Source organism: Gymnoscopelus microlampas (assembly GCF_963454915.1).
Source record: "Gymnoscopelus microlampas genome assembly, chromosome: 5".
Classification (NCBI taxonomy): Eukaryota; Metazoa; Chordata; class Actinopteri; order Myctophiformes; family Myctophidae; genus Gymnoscopelus; species Gymnoscopelus microlampas.
In genome coordinates this window covers 47,041,934-47,067,231 of record NC_139942.1, presented here as the reverse complement: position 1 = coordinate 47,067,231, position 25,298 = coordinate 47,041,934, and the positions used below count along the sequence as shown (strand labels likewise).

General features: G+C 40.6%; 1 protein-coding gene across 2 annotated transcripts in view; it reads left to right on the top strand.

Annotated features, from left to right (window-relative positions):
• The window catches only part of piezo2b (piezo-type mechanosensitive ion channel component 2b), a 143,310-nt gene that overhangs the window by 4,049 nt on the left and 113,963 nt on the right, over positions 1-25,298 (top strand). For both annotated transcript variants that reach the window (XM_084057136.1, XM_084057135.1), the window contains exons 2-3: positions 13,571-13,666; positions 23,951-24,076. In XM_084057136.1, the coding sequence (XP_083913262.1) occupies positions 13,571-13,666; positions 23,951-24,076 (222 nt within the window). The remainder of the gene's footprint in view (positions 1-13,570; positions 13,667-23,950; positions 24,077-25,298) is intronic.

The following is a 25,298-nucleotide window of genomic DNA, read 5'->3' as shown; positions in this document are numbered from 1 at the left end:
ATTTATGGGTCCATTGGGTTACATTTGTGCACTCTGTGAGTTTAATTAAAGGTGCTTTAAGTGATATATTTTTTTGTAAAAAGAAGGGAAAAGAAAAAAGTTCTTGTTAAAAATGTTAAAGCTCTATATTCCCATAGTGTTCATTGCTACAGTCTAGAGTCAGAGAGGTTTTGTTCAGTAACAGGAGTCTCCCCATCTCTGCAGCTCTTTAGTAATCAGAACAAAACATTTTCAGGTCGGGATACCAATTTTAATCCAATCAGGAAGAAGGAGAGAACCCCACAAAGTCTTCAGTTTTCCAGTTTCAATTTCGTCTGTCTGTTAAATTTTTGTTTCACCGCTTACAATTCCACTTGTATGTCCTGTATGAGTTCTCTCTCCTGATTCGATAGAATTGGTATCCTGACCTGATAATGTACCTGTATTTTCTCTTTACTAAAGAGCTGGAGAGACAGGGAGACCCCTGTTGCTGAATCAACACTTTGTTTATAGCAATGATTACTATCAGAATAGAGCTAATTAACACTAAATTTAACTAAAGAATATCACTTCCTCCACCTTTAATGCTGAGGATTTTACTGTGTATGAGGGAGTCACAGGCCGACAGAGTTTGATAATATCGTCCTCGTTCAGCCTGTGTGACTCCCTCATCCATATCGCTGCTGTCGGGCAGAAACCTCTTATCTCCATCAACCTTTTTTGTGTTTTTTGTTGTAAATTAAGGCCCTACTTGATCATACTAACTACAGCGTCACACAAAAGCATCAAAAGTACTTACTACTACTTTTGCTGTTTTTTAATTAGAATCCTGAAAAGTAACAGTTTTGGAACATATGAGGTTTCCACCGGACAGAGACGATATCATATGTTCAGGGTGAGTGAGTCAGAGTCACAGCGAGAAGGAGGATGATACGTTCTGGTTGGGATGTTCACATTCACATTTGGACTACCGGGATGTACACTACTGAACCATAACAGATGCCTGTTAACACATTCATTGCCAGGTATCAATTAATTAATTCCACCGCCACTACCAGCGTTTTTTAACCTGACTCCGCCAGCTGGAAGAAGCTTGCTTCACACATTGTTGTTTCGCATCCTACTTCTATCTGGGACCTCGGTAGCCGAACCGCTGCAAGACGGGCGTGCTGACTCCAACCAATCATATTGACGTGTCTACATGAAGTATAGTAGCTGCGCCAGCAGTAGTTCGTTTGTATACTATTCAACCATGATGAATCGTGAAAGAACTACAACGCAATAAGAGCTTCTCGATGGCGTCACATCCGGTCTCACCAAGATCCCGCCCCTAGCAGCCGCTGATTGGTTCACACCCGCCGTGGTGCGGTGTAGCTCCAATCTCTGAGCGTTCCCATATGGAGGCTGTATTGTGAACCTGTGATCGTCCATTCTGTAGTTATCGGCAGTTGAATATAGCTCGTTTTCACCAAAAACACAATCTGGGAAAATAAATCTGATAACATTGTAGTGGACTAAATGTTTTAGATGACGTCATTTCCGGGTGGATCTATTACTAGTTTAAAAAACAAATCTCATTGTTATCTCTATATACAGTATGCTGTTTTTCACATTTACCGCTGCTGCTGATGCCATGCACACCTCAATTTCCCCAATGCCAATGCCAATCCATCAGTCTGTCTGTCTGCCTCTCTGTCTGTCTGTCTCTCTGTGTGCTAGCCTGGCATGGCCAGACTAATATCACTGCGTAGATATTAGTCTGGAATCTGTTTGTGGAACCTGCATTTCCAAGGGGCGGATCAAAAAAGAATGCCTCTGGTGATAAACCCGCCCCATATTTCGCGTACTGGGCCCTGATTGGTGCTCTACAACTTCGGAAATCCAATCACAACCGAGCGGGGCCATCTTTTTTTTGTTTTGTTTTACTGACAGATTTGTCTGGTTTCCAGGCTATCTGTGTGCATGCGTGTGTGTGCGTGTCTGAATGTGTGTGAGTGCGTATAATTCTTTATGTATGTTCAGGAACAGACTGAAGTAGTAATGGTCACAGGAAGCGTTGAAGTCTCTCCCTCATAAACTCCACTATCTATAGACTGATGTCCCTGTCACCAGCATCCATGGATGGTGGTCAAGTGATTTCTGGCTGTTGTAACATGCAACAATGTACAATGCTGACTGAGTTTTAGAGGGTGGATGTTTGACTGTGTGCCGTGCTGTAGCCTACAGTTATGTGCATATGGCTTCAGTTACATGTTGAGGTTGTGAATTTTTATATCAGTGGAATGGGCTCTGGTTGGTATGCCACAGCAGTGGGTGTGGGTGGGCCACATCCCTTAATATATTTACTTTATTGAGACAGATGGAAAGCCCAGGGGACACAGTATATAGGGTAGATATACAGGAGAGGGAGAGAGAGAGTTGATCCCAGGCCAAGAGGGGCGTATTGTGCAGTTAACAGCTTGAGACTGGGGGGTTTTGGGGGCTGTTAACTACTGTTTCATTCATCACAGTCCACAATTGTAAAATTTTAATACATTTTGCCTCATTATGTCAGTCATTGATCACATCCTCTTTCAAGCGGAGTGTCGCTAATTACGATGAATTTCCATCGTTATTTGATCTCACTAAATAGTCTGCAGCAGTACAGTAGATTAGGGCTGGGTGCAATGACCGCAATACCGCCATACCGCGGTTGTGTAATGCATACCGCATTTTAAAAAATATTTTTAGTTGGAGATACCGCCATACAGTTGGTAAACAGTGATTTATTACCGCGATAACAAAAAAATCCATACCGCCCCAGCCGTACAGTAGATCAGTCGATCCTTTTTCATCTCGGTAACAGATCATTTATAAGGCTGTTTATAAGGCCGCACGACAAAGTAGAGAATGACCCTTAACAATAATTCTGTATTTTTCTACAGCAAAAGCTTATTCAAGCCATTATTCTGGTTTAGTGGGTAAAAGGCATAAATACATTGGTCAATTGTTTTTCTGATACCGATACCAATATTGGAAAAGCTGCCGATACTGCCAAAATTGCTGGTATCGGCGAGTATGCCAGGCTATGCCATTCTGATACCATGTCATTTATCACATGATATGTCATTTACAGTAATCAATTATTTTATATTTTAAATGCTTAAGTTGATGTTGCATTACCGTTTATACACTTACTGTACTATTTACATTATTATTTCGCTAACTTGTAAGTGCACTTCAACAATTATTATTGGAATGTATTATTATTATTCAAATTTTCTGTTCAATAGAGCTGGAGAGACATGGAGACATTCTATAGCAATGAGTACAGAATATAGAGCTATTTAACACTTATTTTAACCAAGGAAAATCACTTACCCTACCTTTAAATACACAATCCCTTCAACTATAAGACTGTTTACCCCAGGATGAAGGCCTTCTGAAGCCTGAGTTATTATTATTCCTAAATCGTTTTTTATTTCAAGGACCGCTTTAACTCCAACACCATGACTGAGAGTGTACAAATGGAAGTAACCCTGAGGGTCCCTGGATCCCACTTTGAGAACCTCTTTTTAAAATGACACACTGGCATCGGATAGGCAAGTTAAGGGATCGCATCGGGAAAGAAAAAATGGTATTGGACCGTGCATCATTGGTAAATCTGGCAATTAGTAGATCAATTTGTTATTTGCTTAGAATATCTTTTCAGTCCATTATTTTTCTTAGCCGTTGTTGTCCAATACTGCTGAATGAATACAAGCCCTCGTATATCGTAATATACTGTAGGCTGTATTATGTGTCTTAGTGCTACAATGCTGGTGTGTGTGTCTCTCTCTCTCTCTCTCTCTTATGTAGTGTGTTTTTAGTCAAAGAGTTGTTTTGTGACGTTACATCTTCTGTGTCTGTTTGACCATCTGACATCACCTCTATTGAAAAACTGGCCTGTTGAGATCATGTGTACACAGTCCCTCTAGCACACACGCACGCACACACACACACACACACACACACACACACACACACACACACACACACACACACACACACACACACACACACACACACACACATATGCACGCACACACACGTGTGTCGGGTGGAAACCTCTTACTGTGTGTTCCAAAACTGTTACTTTTCAGGATTCAAATTCAGAATTTAGCAAAAGTTGCAGATCTACAAGCTCAAAACGCGTTGCTTCGCGCCGCGTTTAGAGCTTGTGGATCTGATACTTTTGAACCTTTTGTGTAAATATGGAGATTAGAGGTTTCTGCCCGACAGCAACGATATGCTATACTCACAACACGTGCACTGCACATTATGCACCCACAGACATGTTTACCACACACACACACACACGCACGCGCACACGCACACACACACACACACATGCACACACATGCACATTCACACATACATTAGTCTCTCAACTCTCCCAACTCTTCCACATTCTTCGAAAGGCAGAAGCATTTCAAAATTGTTGGAGCCAACAAATCTGTCTGGAGAGAGACAGTACACAACATGTGTTCAACCACATACACACAGCTATAGCAGTGGTTCCCAAACTGGGGGTCCCCAAATTATGTTGTGGGGGGTCCCCAGATGATTAGCCTAATGTGCAACATTGTTTTCCCACTCAATAGTAAACAAACCAACATACAGTATAAGTGTATATGCACATCTCTGAAGTTGCAATTTAATGACTTTTAAGACTTTTTGGGTCAAATTGTCAAATATTACCCAAGAAAGAGGCAAACATTGTGAAAATAGCCGATCTACAAGCTCACAACGGCGTTGTGAGCTTGTTGTTCGTCTATTTTCACAATATTTATCTGTGGAACCGAGTCCAAATATAATGCCTACAAGTGCTTGTCAGGGTGTGGGGGGGGGGGGGGGGGGTCCACAGTTCAAATATGATTATTTTGGGCCTGAAAAGTTTGGGAACCCTATAGCTATAGCATGGGTGATCATACAGCTGGAGGACCCCCTGTTTACTCAGTGTCCCCGTTTTAACAATGAAGAGTTTCTTTCCAAAGTGAAATGTCCCCCATGAACCACCTAAAAGCCCATACAGTATACTTGGTCTTACGATGAATAGCGAACATAGCAGATCTACAAGCTCGTCTGCTATTTCTTCTGTTTTTGAAACATTTTTGTTAAACTTAAAAAGTGAAGAAAACATGGTTAACTAAGTGGTTTAACCAAAACGATAACACTTTTTAGACTAATGTTGCGTTCACACTGGCCGATCCAAAAGATATCTTGTATTTTTGTATCTGAAGTTGAAACCAGCTCAATATTTGTGTAGCTTTGTATTTGTTTGTAGCTTTTGTAGCAGCTACAAAAGATGGATGTATCTTTGTATCTTCATGTCGCTGGCTTCCATTGGAAATGAATAGTAGCCCATCTTTGTAGATGCCAGTGTGAACATGATATGAAAATAATGACTTTCAAGTGGCGTTTTTGTGTGTGTTGTTGTTGATGATAAAGAACTGTACAAATGCTGTATGTGTACACTGTGTGTGTGTGTGTGTGTGTGTGTGTGTGTGTGTGTGTGTGTGTGTGTGTGTGTGTGTGTGTGTGTGTGAGTGTGAGTGAGAGAGAGTGTGAGAGTGTATGAATGGGGCAGGACGGCAGGCTGCAGCAGTTTATCCAGCAGATTAAAGCCTACTGCTGAGGCACACAAGAGGTGGCAATTGACGTGCAGATGCTTGGCCTGAGGGCACATCATCAGCTCTGAAGCACCACCTAACCCCTGGTGTGTACTACTAGTGTGTAGCGCTGTTTGTAGCTTAGTTTTACATCATTGAATCCATCGCCAGATAGGGATAGGGACGGACGGACATATAGACAGATAGACAGACGGGTGGCTGGATGGATGGATGGTCAGAAAGATGAATGGACGGACAGACAGACATATAGACAGACAGACAGGCCTTCATTTGATCCTGTGGTGACATTCAGGTGTCATCACAAAGCAAACATCCTGATCTTTTCACAAGAATCTGTCCAAGTATGTCAGTTCTATTGTCCATGCAGCTGTTGTAATGTACACCATCTCTACACCTACTGGCGTGTGTACACATCAGCCATGATACTGTACGTTAGGGCTGTCCTCCACTGCAGACATTCTTAGTTGACTGTGACAGTGACAGGGAATTTAACGACTAATTGATTAGTTCATTTAATTAACAAATCTGTAATTGTGTTTGCCACGTACAATCATGCAGCCACCAGCCGCTCTCCAGGGTTGTTGTGAGGTTGAGAACATTCTAATGTTGATTTCACAACAGCTACTGGCTACTGGCCTATTGACTAGAAATAAAGGATTATTTCTAGAGTTTGCAAGAGAAGATGTGCTCATTCTTTTTCAAGAAATAATCCATTCAGCTTGGGAAAAAAGCATAAAAACAACTTATCAACTATCAAAGTCTTGAGACCAATTTTACCAATTAATTTATTATTCAACTATGAAGGGACAAGCCTGTACATCAACGTTAGTTTGTGTGTGTGTGTGTGTGTGTGTGTGTGTGTGGGTGTGGGTGTGTACGTGTGTACGTGTGTATGCTCCTCAATTTTTTTAATCTGTTAACAGTGTTGACTTGACAAGAAAGTCTAGACGCACACACCATCCCTACAGTACAGTGAAAGAAGAGGATTTTTCATGAATTAATAAATGTCTTTAGAGCAGTGATCATGCAGGGTTTAAATTCCTCCCGCTATCTCTCCGTGCCGGGTTGGGCCAGGCACCGGCTCCTTTTATCTCCTCTCATGACATTTATCTTTTCTGGACCCACTCTCTGAATCGGCTCGACTTATTTTCAATACCAGATTTAAGGGCGGTTGGCTCTCTCTCCCTTTGCACTGAGGCTTTTGTGTGTTTGTAATAATAATAGGTTTTCGCAAAAGAAAAAGGACAAAGACGTGATTCACAAGGGCACGGGGGGATTCTGCTGTAATGTGATGTCTCCAAAACAAAGGCAGTTTATTTTCATTCCTCGTGTAAAAATCCTCCGATGGTGAGTCATCCAGGGAGGCCAAATGGTCAGACTGGGCTGCAGTTTAGTGTCTAGATGTTAGACAATGCAGACAGATACCCAAAAGTGCTCTCTCTTGTGCTTTGAAACACAAAGCAGATGAATAATGGGTGTGCACGGTTGAAGTCCTCAGTTAATCTAGCTCTTGAGAGTTACAAATGGATAAATGAACACAGATTTTACTGTGAACTTCACACTGGCTGTAAAGGTCGAATACCTTTGTCTTTTTTACGCAGTTTTCTTAGCCACCTAAAAAAAGGGGGGAAATAATACATTGGAGCAGACCCGCTCTAGGTCATGCTTTTTATTTAAGAATGAGTGTAGGAACAGGAATTATTGAAAAGACAATGCTCCAAACATAATGAACATTTGGTTTTATTTTTTATCTCATCTTGCAAGTGATTATGTGACATGAGGCTGTCTTGCATTTCAAGTAACCTACCCCTCAAATACTTCAAATTATGTAGACCCATAGTCAACCATACTGTATCCATACAGTACATAATACTTGGCTGAAACGTGTTTTCATGTTTTTAACTTTGTCCAAGCCAGGAAGTATTAAAGTTTTTTTTATTTTTGATCTATTACCCTCTTGAGTGCCTCGGATGTCTTTCGATAACGTTGAACCGTACTGTGATCTGCTCATGTCTCCAGGATCACAAGTTGTTCACAAGTTCCTTCTGCCTAATAGCCGTTGTTTGTGCTATTCAGTGGTCTACGTGTGGTTAGGGGAGAACTGTTGAAAAGTTGGCGCAGGGCTCGGGTTCCATGCAGCTAAGGAACCGGGAGGTAGCCAAGTCATATGTCAATGAATAGGTCTATTGAACTCAGCGAAGATAAATAAAAGCAAAAATAAAGTAATTTTTTCTGTAGTTGAAGACTACTAAGGGTAGGTACTGTATCTCGGACGGACGTGGCCGGTCTCACGGTCCTGAAACGGGAGCACAGCAGCAGCAGCGCGCACGGCAAACCAGGTTGTAAACTCCATGCTTGTTGATCTAACCTCGGTGAGAGATCTGTGGTGTCAGACCTGTGTGTTCGCGTCTGTATGAAGTTACTGTGCTGCTCACCTCCCTGCCAGTGTTGCCAGAGTTTGCGAGAGAAATAAGCAACCAGGACGTCTATGAAAACCATCCCAAAAGAAGCGACTACTATTATTGGCCACATGAGCACTTTAAACCTGTATGCAATGCATTGGCTATTTGAAAATGGATGATCTATAAGCTTGAGCTTGTAAATCTGCTATTTTCAAACAAATCTTGAAAAACAACACATTTTGAATATTTTTCGAAACATTTTAGCAGCACAAATCTGTTAGGGGGGTATCTGGTACAAAATATTTTTAAATGGGGGGGATCCGTGGACACATTAATTTAGGGGTCCTTCACTTGAAAATGTTTGAGAACCACTGGTTTAAACAACATTAGGAAACAAGCCCAAAATAAGCAACTTCACTTAAGAAACAAGCCCAAAAACCTGCAACACGCAGCTGCCAATCATTTACAAGCAACTTTACATAAAAACAAGCCCAAAGTCGCCTATAATTAGTAGACATGGCAACACTGCTCACCTCCCTGCCCTCTGCCTCCTAAGCTAAAAATATTGAAAGGAAACGTTGAAGTTACTGTAAGAGGTGATCACATGCTCACTGCATACCGGAGGTAGTTTATGAACATCAGGTTATATTGGATGAGTGGACAGTAAATTAGCCTCCATATTTTGGATGTTGGTGGTGCAAATCTTTCTTTTTATTAACTAGTGCCTTATATGTGTCTCCTGAGATCGTATATATCCTGTTTCCTCTCTCGGTACCTCTCTCTTAACCACTTAAGCCCTGTTTAATTTTTTTTTTTTTTTAAATAGAAGATCTACACTCTCAAAGCGGTGCAATATTGTGCTAGTAGTCTTGTAGATCTGAAATGTTCTCTATTTTTGAAAGATTTTTTATTCTTTTTGGCCTGTTCCCAAAATCAGGACAACAGTTTGAAAGTGGTTAAATGATAATTCCAGAAAGGCAAGGCAAGGCAAGTTTATTTGTATAGTACATTTCAACAACAAGGCAATTCAATGTGCTTTACACACATAAGACAGGTATATTGTCATGGCATTATAATAATATACTTAGGTGGTCTAAGATTCTTAAGGTTATCACTGCTGTTCACTGTTACTCAGCTGAATTCCTGACACTGTAATGTAGTGTACATGTGTAATATGCAGGCACCAGATGGTTGGAAGCATTTAACTGGTAATAACACTCATCTTGGCTGGTAGTCAATCAGACTGAGATAGTGTATAAGTGTTCACAAATCAATAATCAATTAAAGGTTTTGTTAGTCCTGATGTGTGCACTTGATATTTGGCACCAGAGTCATGTGAAAAGGCCCTGAGAGAGGTATGGATCAGGTATTAGGCCTAGTGGACACACTTTAGGATCTATAGTCTGGACAATACAGTTTCCTATTAAAGCCCGCTGACCGATGCCAGATTTTTTGGTCTGAAGACGATCCTGATTTTCGATTGAGTCGTAGCCCACCGATTGCCAATGTTATGAATGATATTTTGTCAAAAAAGTGAAAGTTTCGATTTGAGATCATTTAAGTAAGATAGTGATAGAATTTATTTTTCAATTCAACGAACACTCAACAAGTACAAAATACACATAAACTGAACGTATTTAACCACGCGCACCCTTTCAATAAGTTTTAACAATAGCAAATCTATAAGCTCACAACACATTACAACACAATGCATTGTGAGCTTACAGTATACAGGATCTGCTATTGCTAAAACTTTTCTAAAATGTTCGCCATGCCCAATAGAAGGACGCCAGGTTGAAAGTGATTAAAATTGGGACACGTCAGCTGCATAATTGCCGAGATCGATCAAAGTCAAATAATAGCAGTCTGGCTCTATTTCTTATAGCCTACAACGGTTTCTAAAAACCAGCAGCAGGAATTCCAAGAACACACGAACTGGCAGAAAACAGCAGGTTCGGCTTCTTCTCTCGTCATTGCGACTCGTCAACGTGTAAAGCCAGCAGCAATGAAAACATGAAAAGACCCAGAGTATTTTCCTCAATAAAACAACAACTTAATTCACAAAATGGGTGTGTGTGTAAAAGTCCACATTAGCTGCTGCTGCACCTGGTAAAGCCAGAGCAATGAGCCGTTACCACAGCGTTTAGACTTATATTAAACACAAGCTTGCCCGCCGTTGCCAGGGTGATTGGGCTGACAACGTGCTGCGAAGTGACACGCCTATCAGCGAGTAGCACTCTCACGATTATGACATTTTAAATGACGATTAATTGTCACACAAATTATTGCGATTAACGATTTAATTGTGTTTTTAATGTTGAACACCGACTGGAACACATGAATAGAAATTACATTTCAGTTTGGCCTTTTAGGATTTGAAGTTGCACAGGTGCAGATATGACATAACTTAAATAAACAAAGAAATGACTGACATATTAATGACTTTATACTTTTAAAAAACCCGATTAATATTGGATATAGCAGATCTACTCACAACACGACGGGTCGAGATACGCAAGACACTCACACACGCACACACAATCGCACAATCGCACACACAGATTCCTTGGCATTTATAGAGATATCACTATGGCTGTTATCCTTAGGGTATGTGAAATTATAGTACATATACCTCATTACACAATGTTATTGTTTAGTGCCACAAAGAAAATGAAAATACACTCCATTTTATTGAATTGTTGTGGAATGTCTTTGTTTAACCTTGAATGACTTAGTTATTGCTTTCGATGAAGATGGAATGCTACCCCAGCATATTCGCATTTCTGCTTTATTTTTTGTAAACAGTGTGTGACATTTCTCCATTGAACAGAGAGGCTGGATAGGAGAGAGAGAGAGAGAGGGGGGACATGCAGTAAAGCATTGGTTCTCAAAGTGGTCCAGGGGTCCTTCGGGGGGAGGGGTCCCAGGGGGTCCCCAGCAAAAGTAGTTAACATAGCGTCACAATCATTTTAACCACTTTATCCATTTATATGTTGGCTGTTCGAAAATAGCAGATCTACAAGCTCACAGTGCGTCACTTCGTGCCGCTTGTACATCTGCTATTTTTGAGCATCCATGAAAAATCTGGAAAGTGTTTGGAACACTTTGAATAAACACAAATGTTCTGTTCTGGGGACGTCCCTGGCACAAAACATTTTCAGATGGGGGTCTGCGGTCTAATAAATATCAATTTGGGGGTCCTTGACATGAAAAAGTTGTCACCATCAATGTATTTGACCATTAATTGTCTCACAAATAATTGTGATTAATGATTTAATTGTGTTTTTGGCATTGAATATTGGAACATAATAAAAAATTAAATAAACGTTTTTGTAAACAAAAGTTGCACAGGGCAGATTTAATGACTTTATACTTTAAAAAAACAAATTTAAATAGTGGATATAGCCGGCTTTTAGATCTGCTATTGCCGCAATTTTTATTTTAATGTTGAAATTTTGTTTCAACATGGAAACGATTATGCAAAAATAATTGCGATTGTTTCAAATAATTGCGATTAGGCAATTATGTAATAATTATGACAGGCCTACTGGGGTACGTGGGATTCGAACCTGGGCCAGCTGTAGGAAAGATCCTTGGCCTTTATTTATGTGGTATGCGGTGTGCGCTCTTACCACATGAGTCACCAGGGTGCCCCAAATAGAATAGAAGCCTTGTTGACTGTGAATTTCCCTGACAAAAGCAATGACTAATTTGCCAAACAGCAAAGGTAAAGCTACAAACTCCTTTTAATAATATACAAACAGGCTTAAAAACGTGTTTGAGTGTTCTGTATCATGGTGAAATCGATAAAGTCCACAAGAGTGAATGCAAAGGCCATGGTAAAACACCTGTATGACAATGCACGTCAATGCACCAGGCTTTCACTGTGACCTGAATATGACATTTCACATTCCCAAACCATGCTTGGTTTGATATGAAGCTGTGGCAACCAAAAGCCATATTCCCCTGTTTTCACAACTCATATTAGATGGGAGAGATGTGTGACATCATCACTCTTTGGGCTTACAGAATAACTGAACAAGTTATACTAAAGCTATTGTTCCATGAAATACTCGTTAATCTTTTTTATATGATGTGTGATTTATGATGGATTATCCCACTGGGAGAGCTGGAGCAGACCACAGCAAAATCGGGAGTGTTAATTTCACTGTGAGCGAGTAAACATTGATGTGTAAGGGTCCATTCTTACACACTCAGTTAAATTAACACTCAGGATTTTACTGTGCGCGGTCGATATGCTTACATTTTCTGTTTCTTCCTCGTTATTAACATGACATTTCAGCACAGGCAGAGTTCATCAGATCACGTTAGGTTAGGTGCAGGTTTGACTAGGCCAAAACGTCAAATGATGTTGTAATGAAGAGATTCGTTTTTTTAATCGAGTGAATGTCGCACCTCTTTCGCCTTTTTTCATGTGAAGACTGCACCGCCACTAATCTGACAAACCTCATTATTAATGTGATAAATCTCTGGTAATTCATTCTTTCTCATTACAGTACTGCCGGACATTTGTCAAAATTATGCTGTAATTATGACCTTTTTACTACGTGGCTCTGCACGATTCTAACCATCTAGGGTCTGTCTGTGCGTTTGTCCAGAGCTAATCTTGCAAACCGCTGACTGACACTGTGCACAATCTTTTGTGCACACTGCGGCCACAGACGTAGCTCCACAATTTCCCCCGCCCACGTTTTTATACTTTTAGAAATATTTAACTTACATTTTATAATGGAAGTCATTGGGGCTCAGACTAGGCTGAACCCTCGCCCACATTTGTAGTCATACATCATCATATGTCATTGGCTGGCCACATGAAGTCCGAGATCCACACTAGAGCCACGTCCGTTCCCAGGTGGATCCTGAGATCCACATGATTCGATTTGTTTTTTAAGAGGAGAGCGGGCAGGACACTCTAGCCGGTATTGTCTTTATTCAGAAATACAGTACGAGGAAAGCTGAGAAACCGTATAAGGGATGGAGAAAGAGGCTCGTGGGCCTCAATCCAAGGCCAGCGGGGGTACATGTTGGTTCAGAAACAATACTGTTGTTATAGTATTTCACCACAGGCAGTAATGATTCTGTCAAGTTTTGGCATTCACTGTTAATTAATCCAGCCAGCCCAGAAAAACAGATACGTTGGCTGGACGAACATCAAGGTTAGAAGGATGTCAGGATGTTGTGACTTGTGATTAGTGTGAGCAGACTCTGGGCTGCAGGAATGCTAATGACCTACACTACATCATTCAAGGTTAACCTTATCTAATCTTTCTCCTAGCAGCATTCAAGGATGAACTTACCTCACTCACTTCATTGTGCTGGACTAGTACTAACCTCGCCTCAGTTCAATTTGTTCAATTGTATTTTTGTAATAATTGCACTCAATCCCGGAGCCAGCATTTTCCCTTGTATGTACACTGGCCTGCTCAATGATGCGAAGCCAACTGGCTGCTGTTATTAAGAAAAACAGTTATTAGTCTGATCGCTGACTGTTTAATGTGTGTGTGTTTGTCTCTGCAGCATGCGCGTTCAGGTTCAATGGCCTGTCCTTGGTCTACCTCATCTATCTCCTGCTTATCCCACTGTTCGCAGAGCCCACAAGCACAACAATGAAGGGTAAGGCCTGAGGGCACAAATTACATACTTTTACCCCAGTAGAATACACATGCCTCTGCCTACATAATGCAAATATCAAGACAGACAGACAGACAGACAGACAGACAGACAGACAGACACTATATTTTTCTGTACATAGGGTACAGAATCATAGTGCACCAACTGTCATAGTGTGGGGTGATAGTGTACCAACCAGTTTCTATAGCACAAGTAAGACGCGCGAACGCTGGAAGCGAACGCAGCTCGAAAATATTGTGCATTTACGGACTGTGTGTGTGTGTGTGTGTGTGTGTGTGTGTGTGTGTGTGTGTGTGTGTGTGTGTGTGTGTGTGTGTGTGTGTGTGTGTGTGTGTGTGTTTTGACTGCACTCTGGCGCCGCTCTGTTGGTTGCACACAGGCAGTGCAGTGCACACATACTGCACACAGACACACAATGAGAGCATAGTTTCATAGTATGCTCCACTTGGGCGGCCGCGCCTCCGCGTTCGCAAAGAGGTGCGACTCCACACCTGAATAGCTCTGTTTCAAATGCACTCTTCACCTTTTTATTAGTGTACTGTATTTATTAACTGAATCCATTTCTGTTCATCTCTTTCTAACAATGCAATGTAAAAGTTATTTAAATCATTGCTTGAATAGACGGTCTCTGTTGGCACTGGCTAAGGTGAGGAATATGCAAAAAGCTGTAGATGTAGATCGGCTATTTACAAAAAATTACAGAACCACTGGCACTGGCAGTTTTCCCAACCCATATCGCTCTGTATGGTGTACCTTATTTGTACAAATAAAAATGTGTTGTGTCCTACCCAGAGCGATAGAAAATGTATTTGTTTACACATGTCTAGGCCCCAACAACAACGATTAGCAGTAAGTCAACCTTGCTTCATATATTCCACTGCTTGCTTAGAAAGTGTGTCCTTCCCCATGGCATAGTAGTTCCAGTGTCTGTAACAGATAAAAGTTTGTCAAAAGTCATGCAAGCTTTCCCAAGGCTTGCTCTCTGGTCGCCATAGGTGTCATCGGAAGTGAGTCTCGTGAACACTGCAGTTTGCAATGTTGGTGCCCCTCTGCCTCAGCATGTCGATCAGACTGCATTATATCGTGGTGTTTCACATGTCCCTTTCAGTTTTCAATGCACTTCAAGTGCATGTTTCCAGTTCATAGAACAAAAATGACTGTCCGCAAAACATTGTTGCAGTCCCCGAATGTGAAACAAACCCACTTCTAAAGTCTGAGATAGTTGTTTTTAAGATAACTATATATAAAATGATATTGTGTGAATGAATTGCAGTTACAGTGTATGTGAGACCATAAGTTAAATTGACTGTGTTGTGGGACAGTGTTGTGGGAATCTTATCAGTGTGTGTGTGGCAGCTGGTAAGGAGTGAAGGTCAAAGCGCCTTCCTACCCCCCCATTCTTTCAACTGTCTATTTTAACAGATTTAAAGAAGAAGCTATTTCTCTCCCTCAATGCATGGCTCAATAGCCTTTTGTAATTCATGAACTGTATTCATCTCCTTTTTTTTTTGTTTTTTTTGTTTTTAAAAACTCTGAAAGTACTGGTCAACCTGACGTTGGATAACTGCAGTATGTCAATTCTCAGTGGTATAGGCTTCAATATAACTCAAATATTTTAATTCCGTAAAAAACAGTAGTGGGTGTCTTGGATGCACCTTACGTGAATGTGGGGATGTGTTACAACACACACGTGCTCTCTCTCGATCTCCCTACTGTCATCAAAAATCAAAAACAACAAAGAGGAAAAAAAAAGAAAATAATTGGCCCCCAATGCACAGATTGCCTGTGGTCAAGACTTTCATTAACGTGAGTTTATGGAGCACCCCAACATCAAAGTAACCACCAGTGTTCTGCAACCCCTCCCCAAACCTCTAGTGTGTTTGCGTGAACCCAGTTAATTATGTGGTGGGTGCGCCTGACAACATTCACGCACGTCCTATAGTGTAGAGACCCCCTTCAGTCACTCACACACCATTCACTTACCCCAGTCACTGGGACAGATACACACGCAGTTTGGCCCTTCCGGTCAGGAGGTCGCTTGGTTTGCTGTGAATACAGGCGTGCAAGTACATTTAACATTGGCTGCCAGTATTGGAATAGGTACTAAACTGTTTCACCTAATTGAGAGCATCAACGTTGTCATGTGGAAGTATGCTGCTACAAGCACAAGTCTAACATTCTACATTTACCTAAGTAAAGGTACATAAACACTTACACTTAGGTATGCCCAAGTGTTGAGAGTAAAAGTGTGTATTTGTGCAGAATGTCCCCTATTCACAGATCTGCCAGCTCCCAATGCGTCACCTTTGAGCTAGCCTAAATATTCAAGGTTTCCAGCAATAATGCTGAAGTAAAAATACAATAATGGCCTCTGAAATGTAGTCGAGTAGAAGTAAAAGTATTGGAAACTGGAACTACTCTGGTGAAGTATAAATGGAGAACCTCAAAATGTACTCAAGTAAGACACTTGAGTAAAAGTACTTTGTGACCTTCCACCACTGAGCCCCATGCAGGTGGTTATCTTCCTTGCTTGCATTCCTAAGTAGGACAAAATCACTGAACAAAAGTGCTCACAGAGCAGACTACACTATCCACTGACATGTACTTGGGTCAAAGTACCAAAAACAAACGCTGGTATCAGAGTGGAGTGAAAACCCATAGTTAGAAATGTAAAACAAGCAGCCTGTCCCCGATCACAATTTCTCAGACCTGACATGCACAATTTTCCCTTGAAAATATCAGATCCACCAGCTCGGATTGCTAGTAATGGAATAGCTAGTGAGCTTGTAGATCGGCAATTTCCAAATGGCTGAGGTGTAGCAGGGCTGAGGTGAAACTGCAGGCAGCTGTAAGGGCTATTTAAGGTAACACTACCTCAGGGCTGTACTTAAGCACAATACTGGACTTCATGTACAAGACGACAGCATACATATAACGACAATAAACATGACAACGACATACATAAAGCGACAATAAACATGACAACAACATACATAAAACGACAATAAACATGACAACATTCGAATGTACTAATTTGAGCTTAGGCTATACGCTATCTTTTCCTTTGAACCCGGCGTAACTTCGGGGCCGTTGCTGGGAGGATAAACGGTCCACCCAGCCAACCTAACGGGACATCATGGGGTATAGGGAGTTCAAGCCTAGTTTAAACCTAAACATATGTATTATTTTTGATCAAGGCCGCATTTACAGTCCTTAACATCACCTCGCTCGGATGCTGGAGCTAAACATGTATTATTTTTGATCAAGGCCGCATTTACAGTCCTTAACATCACCTCGCTCGGATGCTGGAGCTAAACATGTATTATTTTTGATCAAGGCCGCATTTACAGTCCTTAACATCACCTCGCTCGGATGCTGGAGCTAAACATGTATTATTTTTGATCAAGGCCGCATTTACAGTCCTTAACATCACCTCGCTCGGATGCTGGAGCTAAACATAGGCATACGCTATCTTTTCCTTTGAACCCGGCGTAATTTCGGGGCCGTTGCTGGGAGGATAAACGGTCCACCCAGCCAACCTAACGGGACATCATGGGGTATAGGGAGTTCAAGCCTAGTTTAATACACAAAAGTCATTAAATCTGCTGTTCAGTGGTGACTTCACATGCATGTAATCATATTTACACATTACCTTTCAATTGACCTAAATTTGATATAATACAATTCACATATAGCACCGCGTGTACCCTTCCTGGGGCCCCAAGGAATTGTATCACATAGTGTATGGGCGAATTGTTATTTGGATCTTATGGATCCAGGGGTCGTCTGGACTGGACAGGGCCACGAAAATTGTGCTTTTCATTATCTACAGACACTCTTGCCTAAGGCCTTGATCGCCAGAGATACTGTAGATAATTTATGTATATACTGTAGAGAAGAGAATGGGAGATTAAATACAGCCTTGTTTTATTCCAATATAAACTGGGAACCAATCTGTAAGACAGCCATTGACATGACAACAACACTTCATATTTTCGCGCAAAGCAGTAATCTTGCCATATGTACTGTACATAGGCCCAATATCAACAGTTTGTCCGAGAGCATTTACAGTCTATATGGTCACAAGCTTTAGAAAAAAGCTACTTCCAACTGAGCTACAGTATGACTGACGACAGTATAAGGGCCTCTTGCAACTTAAACCCTAGTATCCCTATTCTGGGGAGAACATCCGGGCAAAAATAGCTGCTTTGCAAGCGTTGTGAGCTTGCAGATCTGCTATTTTTGGCGAAGACATTTTTTAGTGTAGACTGAAAACAGGAGGGGGCCTAGTACAGAGCCCTTGGGAATCCAATCAACTAAGTATAGTGTTTTAAGTGGTTTTACCTAATCCTTCGACATCTTTGGAAAATATAAATCACGGCTCGTCTGGGAAGGTTTTTGAAAGGCGACCGTCCTCTTTTACGGGTGATAAATGTGGGATTGTGGTTTTGAATAGGGCTTGACAAGAGTTTTTGCTGCGTCGGTATGCTGCTCACTTCACCCACCGCAGAACACTAAACAGGACACCTCCCAGACCGCTCATAATGTGGGCTTCAGCAGGAGACCACATGCAGTGTTTAATAATACATAAAGCCATATCGGTGGGGAGGAGGAACATCCAGGCCGTGGGCTGTCTCTCAGCTCGTCTCTCCAGCTGAAATAACAGTCAGGAAGTGAAGGATGTGAGAGAGCCGAGGAGAGGAGAGGAGAGGAGAGAGGAGAGGAGAGAGAAAGTGGACCACTTATGTACTCATCAATAGTTAAAGAGAGAAATCCTCGAGTAAAGCAAATCTGTCATTGATAGCTGTGTTGACTACAATACTGTGGTTGTTGGACAGATTCTTGGACATTTTTCAGTAGGCTGTATAATAATGATTTAGTCTACAGCGCTACGTACGGCAAAAAAATAAATATATATATATATATATATATATATATATATATATACACAGTATTATGGATGAAAGCCTGTTTCATACAGTAACATCCTGATCATAAAATACTCCTTTTTTTATCTCCATCTTCCAAACTCTACATATATCAAAGAAATAATAGACAAACAAACAAACAAACAAACAAACAAACAAACAATATTCAAAGAGCAAAGCAGTTAGACAAGCAGTTTGAAAATCCCTGTGAAATATTGGCTTAATTAAAATTATCTTGCCAAATTAAAAGTATGTAGTACTGTAGTACTTCATAGAGCAAGGTTAATTTGCCGTTTTGGATGGCCCACTTGAACATTTTGAAATATTTGTTTTTTGTATGTTAATAGAGATATGCTGTTGACTCTAAAGTAGATTTGAGCTGATTTGACATTACATTGAGTAAATTCTGTACTTCAATGTTTCCGTTTTCTCCGTTGTATTTTATACAGTGTCTCCAGTCACACTGAAGTGAGTTTGAATGATCTCTGTGCATTCTGTACAGTATGAACTAAAGTATTTTGCAGGAGGTTTGGACTCACTTATGTTTATGTAACCTTGCAGGTCTTATGGTTTGCATAGTGTGATGAGGGCGAACAAAAGAATACATGTAAACCGCCACAGGCGTTGGTTAGTATTTTCTGTTTCCAGCTGGGCGAAGCTTGCCAGTATATATATACAGTACCACCTGGCTGTGTATTTATTTATTGTATTATCTCACATTCCTGGCGAGAATGGACTCATTTCAGTGCGTTAGTTTGCAGTCTTAATAGGAGAAGCCATCTATTTATCTCTGTATATTAAGCCATGTGAGGCTTAATTTGGCATTTGACACAATGTAGCTGACAGATCCCGGTTTTGTAATAAATCATGAAATACATTTTTTTAAATCATTGACGTAATTAATTGAGGAAATTGACCAAAAAAGTAACCATCTTTTCCTTAAAAGTGAGCTTTTATCGAGAGAACAAAGGAATGACTGTGCAATCCATATTATCTGAATAAGTAGTCTGGATTTATATTTTCAACTGAGTCAGCTGAAAGTAAATTGACCTCAGTCATGATAATTGCACCTGTAGCCGCACACCCTGACAGTCACAAACCTTAAACATACACATTTGAACGTACAATATGTACCGACACGCTGTATAGTCTTTATTTATATCAATTAGAATTAGGAGAACCAATTAGCGTAGATCCCCTTGACTGATGTGCTGAACTGTGTTGATGGTCTGCTTCATTTTGGCTATTGAATCTCCAGGGACCCAGCAGGCCTGTTAAATTGGTATTGTTAATTTTAGACAGATGTTGAGTATGAATAATTCATTAAGGGTCATTTCCTTTTAAAAGCCTCGTCAGTTCATTTAGCCTAAAGAATGCATCAGTGAAAGACTCTGGCCATAATTGGACAGGAACATCTTGTGCCATTATTGTTATTGTTTGTGAGTTACCGTCTAATATTATAAATACGGTATTTAACCACTTAAGCTCTGTTCAAAAACTAATTCTAAAATAGCAGGTCTACAGTACAAGCTCACAAGAAGCCACATTGTGACACATTGTGAGTTTGTAGATCCGCATTTTTTTACTTTCTAAAAGTTTCTGAAATGTTTAATATTTTCTCCTATAATGACATATGCCAAAATAGGGATGCCAGGGTGAAAGGGTTTAATTTCCCCTAAAGGTACATTTCCAGTGAACATGTCAAAAATCCATAAGCGATACAGAATTTCTATTGCCGTTATCAATTAACTAACAGAGGCCTCAGACAGCAGTGCGGTAAGAAGTAGATGTCATCGATTTTATATGAATTCATAAACCTCTCTATTTTATGAAGTAATTTATTTTATCTCAAAATGGAGTAATTTAAATTCCAAGTTGCTAGGGTTCAGCGCTTTAAATTGCACTTGTGCTGGCAAGCCCATGTTGAGTTGGATAAATGAGGATTGTTGGTTTGTTTGGGAAAAGCAGTCATTGCTAAAAAATGATTTTGAACAATGAACTCTTTTGGCACGGTTTAAAAGCACTCCAGGGACACAGCAGTTTGCGAGTGAATAAAGAAATAACGGCGTGCTACTAATTCAGGACGAGTGTCATAACTGAGACAGATGGTGGCCAGACAGTAAAAGGAAAACAGGGGACGAGTGCCAGTGCAGTCACATTGTCCAGTGCTTAAGGACCAATTTGGACCCAAGTAGCTCTCTAGTCCTCATGCCGAATCTTTACGAGCATTCTTCTCTTTCTTTGCAGCCGTGGAGGGAACTGCTGGGGGAAATTAGCTCAAATTGTTTTCACTTCAACATTTAATAAGCATGGCATGAGTTGGTGTTGGGCATTTGATAAGGTTACAACACGGAGTAGCCCGCACTGCTCAGCGGTAGCGTCTCACCTTGGCCAGGATACGGTGCCATACCGCAGTAAAACTCTTTATGCTCCCCGCGAGGATGCATTAAATTTAATGAGGCTACACCAGAACAGAACCGGAGCGGTGTGTGGAGATGTACAGAACTGGAGTGCTGGAGATGATGATGCTCCCGCGAAGAACAATCGAATGTCCAGCGGACCCCAGACCGCGCTGTCGCGGAGGCCATTGCAGCATATAGGAAGCCAGTGTCACTTCCTTTTCAAAGCAGAGGCCCTCTCCAACGGGCCCTTCCGTGCCCTGAGGATGAGAATGTTCATTTCCGTGCTACGAGGAGGTCGAAGAACCCTACTGTAGTGAATTATCACCATAACAACTCCTGAAATTATCCCAAATACCTTTAGGTGTGCTATAAACGTGCCATGTGTTTCGCAGCTGTCGTGGTTCTTCAGTCGGCTCTAGTCTCACACCCATCTATGGATGAGGAGCGACCAGGGCAAGAAAGACGGTTGCATTCTTTACTCCCTAACAAAGCAGGAAGGAAACCAACTCAATTTAGGAATTCATGTTCAGATGTGTATGCTTTTTCTGTGGTCAGGACCCTGTCTGATTGGCACTTGTGAACACTTTCCCAAAGCCATAAGTCAGAAAAACAAACCTTTGCAAGGTCAGAATAACATCAGTACGATGTTTATTATGGACCCACAGAATGTATGTTTGACTTTTAATAATGAGCTTTGTTTTATTGCCAGTACTTAACTACTACTGGTAATGCAGCCGTATCCCCAGAAAATACCCAAGGGTACTTTTCCCCAATTCATTCTCCATGGAGCAGCAGCTCCAGACTTAAAATATGTTTCTGAATACAGTTGTTAAGGTTGACAAATAGACTGGACATTCTTATTATTAGGAAGTACATGAAGAAATTCCTTAATTATGCCGTTTTCTGTCAAAATACATTTTGAAAGTTGGTGAGTGCTTTCAAGAAGAAGCCAGAATGAAACTTGTTTTGGTGAATTGTCAAGTTGTCATAATCAAGGTGCAACTTTACTCTCCAAATAAAGTATTTTTGCATATAACTGATTACAATAATAAGTGAGTGGTCTTCCCTTGTAAATGAGAGCGTGACAATCTTTTTAAATATTGAATATTTATTTATTTTTTCATAAAATTCACAATAAATGACCAGAAGCATTGCAAAAAAATAAAGAGAAAAAACCTAAATACAATACAAAATGAAACAAATATGTACAATAAAATATGAATAAGCTAATTTGAACATAAGTTGAGAGATACGTTAGTAATATTATTTTACTATGCTACAGTGGTGGGAATTAAGAGATTATGCAGATTATGAAACAGTCATGTGGATTGATTGATTGATTGATTGGTGTTTTTATTTACAAAACGTGCATATACATGACCACATGTGTGTATATATCTGTCAAAAGGATAAACACAAAAAGTTTGATAGCTTATTTCCATTGTGGTCCTTTGAGTGCAAATGTGTAAACCGATTGCCATGTGTTTTGGGGGGAGGGGGAGTGGGTAGCAGAGACAAACAGAAAAATGGGAGGTTCTCCATGTAAGTGAGAAATGGTTGCCATATTTTGATATTTTGTCGAAAGTAACTTTCTACTTAACAATCTCAGGACAGAGCTAACCACTGTAGCTAGAGCAGTGCTTCTCAAAGTGGTATCCGGGGAACCCCAGGGGTCCTTGAGGGGTTTCCAGGGGGTCCCTGGTAAAAACTATTGCCCTATTTCATATTTTGGCTATTCACAAACTCTTCAAGAACTTGTAGATCGGCTATTTTAGAAAAATCTTGAAACCTCTTCTCTTTTGGGGGTCACTGTTGTACAAAACCGTTTCAGATGGTGGTCCGTGGCCAAACATACGGAGATTCTTTGACATGAAAATGTTTGAGAACCACTGTGTCACATCAGGGTTTTACAGGTGTAAAGCAATAGGTGGAATTATTTTCTTTAACCTACTCCCTCTTTTCATAGTATTCTTTGAGAAGAAAGAGGATATAGAGGAGATAGAAAACAGGTTAAATTGAACAAAATAAAGATACATACAGAGAACGTATAGGGCATAGCAGTGGCAACCATTTTGTGGTGCCAGAGATAGAAAACCCATAGAGATTCCTGAAAATATGTATATAAATTATTTGAAGCCTGGAACCAAGCCATCAAAGCTCCTGGTGAATCATGAAAACATTTGATTCTGTGTTGAAAAACATTTGAAAACCGCAAAGAAAAAGGTTATTTATTAAATATAGTATAATAATGTAATTAAATATTCAAATATTTGTTGACACAGAATCAAATGTTTTATGGTCATGATTCACCAGGAGCCTGGATGGCTTGGTTCCAGGCTTAAAATAATTGATATCAATATTTTCAGAAATCTCTATGGCAGGGGTCTCCAACAGGGGGTCCTCAGAGCTACTATAGGGGGTCCGCCAAATCTTTTTGTGATAGGATTTAGTTTTTTTACATTAACCACTTGAACCCTAGAATTCCTTTTCTGAGGGGAACAAAAAAATAGCAGATCTACAAGCGCGAGGCGTTGAGATCTTGTAGATCTGCTATTTTTGGCAAAGAGGCTTAATAGGTGTAGAGGGAAAAAAGAGCAGACTAAGTAAAAAAAAAACTTTAATCTGAAACACAATTTTATACAATATAGAGAAGGGGGTCCCTGCTTCATCTCTTTCTTAGCTAGGGGGTCCTTGGCCTGAAAACGTTGAAGACCCCTGCTCTATGGAAAAATGAATGGGGTTTCTACTGTATGTGTGGCACCACCATAGAGGGCATAGCCACTGCTATATAGGGCATAGCCACTGCTATGCCCTATATGGAGCTGCAGGTATATACATGATATTTAGAAATATATATATATATGTATAATATATGTATGTATCTAGAGATGTGTTAACAGTGCCATGTGGTTGTGTTGTTGCTGTGCTTCCTGTAGGCCACACAGGGCGTCTGCTCAAGTCCCTGTGCTTCACCAGTGTGACCTTCCTGCTGCTGCAGATCATCTATCAGATCACTGTCCACAGCCTGCTGGCTGCCAGATCCATCGACTCCCACTTCAACTGTGAGTACACACTACTGCCTGCCTCACTCACTGCTGTCTGTCTGCTCCCTGGCTGCATCACACTTTAATGTAATATCACAATAATAACAATGATGATAATAATGGGGTTTTAAAAGGGCCATGCTGGAAGGGAATCCAGGACTTTTTATTGTGTGGTACACACAATGATTTTTTTTAATTCTTCAGATCAGATGCACACTTTACGTGTGTTTTAATCACATTAAAGAGATAGTTCACCCCCCCCCCAAATGACTTTTTTCTATCGATTAGTCACCCCATGGAGACTTGAATTCATGGATTTGTTTTTGTCGCATTCCTAAGCCAATAATTTGATGACATGGCAGCGGTTCCTACCGGTCCGCTGGTCATCAAATTATTGGCTCCATGGGGTGACAAAAAATGTGGGTGAACTATCCCTTTACGCTGGGCGCTGGCGTTCCTATTCTGGTAAAAAAAACTAGAACCAGGAGACCTGGTACTGCCAGACCCCTAGTGGTTGAAATCTGAATGGCCGGGCTTCGCATGACGTGTGTCCCTTCTATGTCCCTTCTATGACGAAAGGGGGACAGACTTTTTTGGCTGGGGCCGGGGGACAAAGTGACATACCATGTATGGAGAAAACAGATACAAAGCCTCATGTAAGCCCGACCCCTTGGGTCTGGCAAAAATATTGGCATTTCTCTACTGTATAAGCTCTCGTCGTGGATATTGTAGATTGTCTACTTTACACTTTTCGTCATGTGATGACGTTTTTAGGGCTTAAATGGTTAAAGTTGTTGAGCAGCAATATTTTAGATTGTGAAATCAAAGTGGGACAGATTACCTTTTGATTATATCTATATTATATTTTGGTCTGCAGACTGTATTCATGTACGTAAGTTCTAACTTGTATAATTATGAGAAATGTCAGCAGACAAAACATTTTATGATAATGATCAGGGCAGGAATTTCAGGGCCATGGCCGTCGTTGCCCCTCAGTTTGGCCTCGTGGCTCTCAAATAAATCTCTCTTTCTTGTCAATTTATAGACATACACTAGTGTCTTTTGTTAAGATTCTGAATTCTTAACTCCCCTGAGTCCCCATCTTTAAACCAATCCAGTAACTTTGATTGGTACAGGGCTGAGCATGGATCAGATTTTAAATAGCATTATTTATTTATTTATTTCACTGCAGATAGTCTACATAACTTTTTTTTAAATCATTCGTAACCCTTAAATTCAA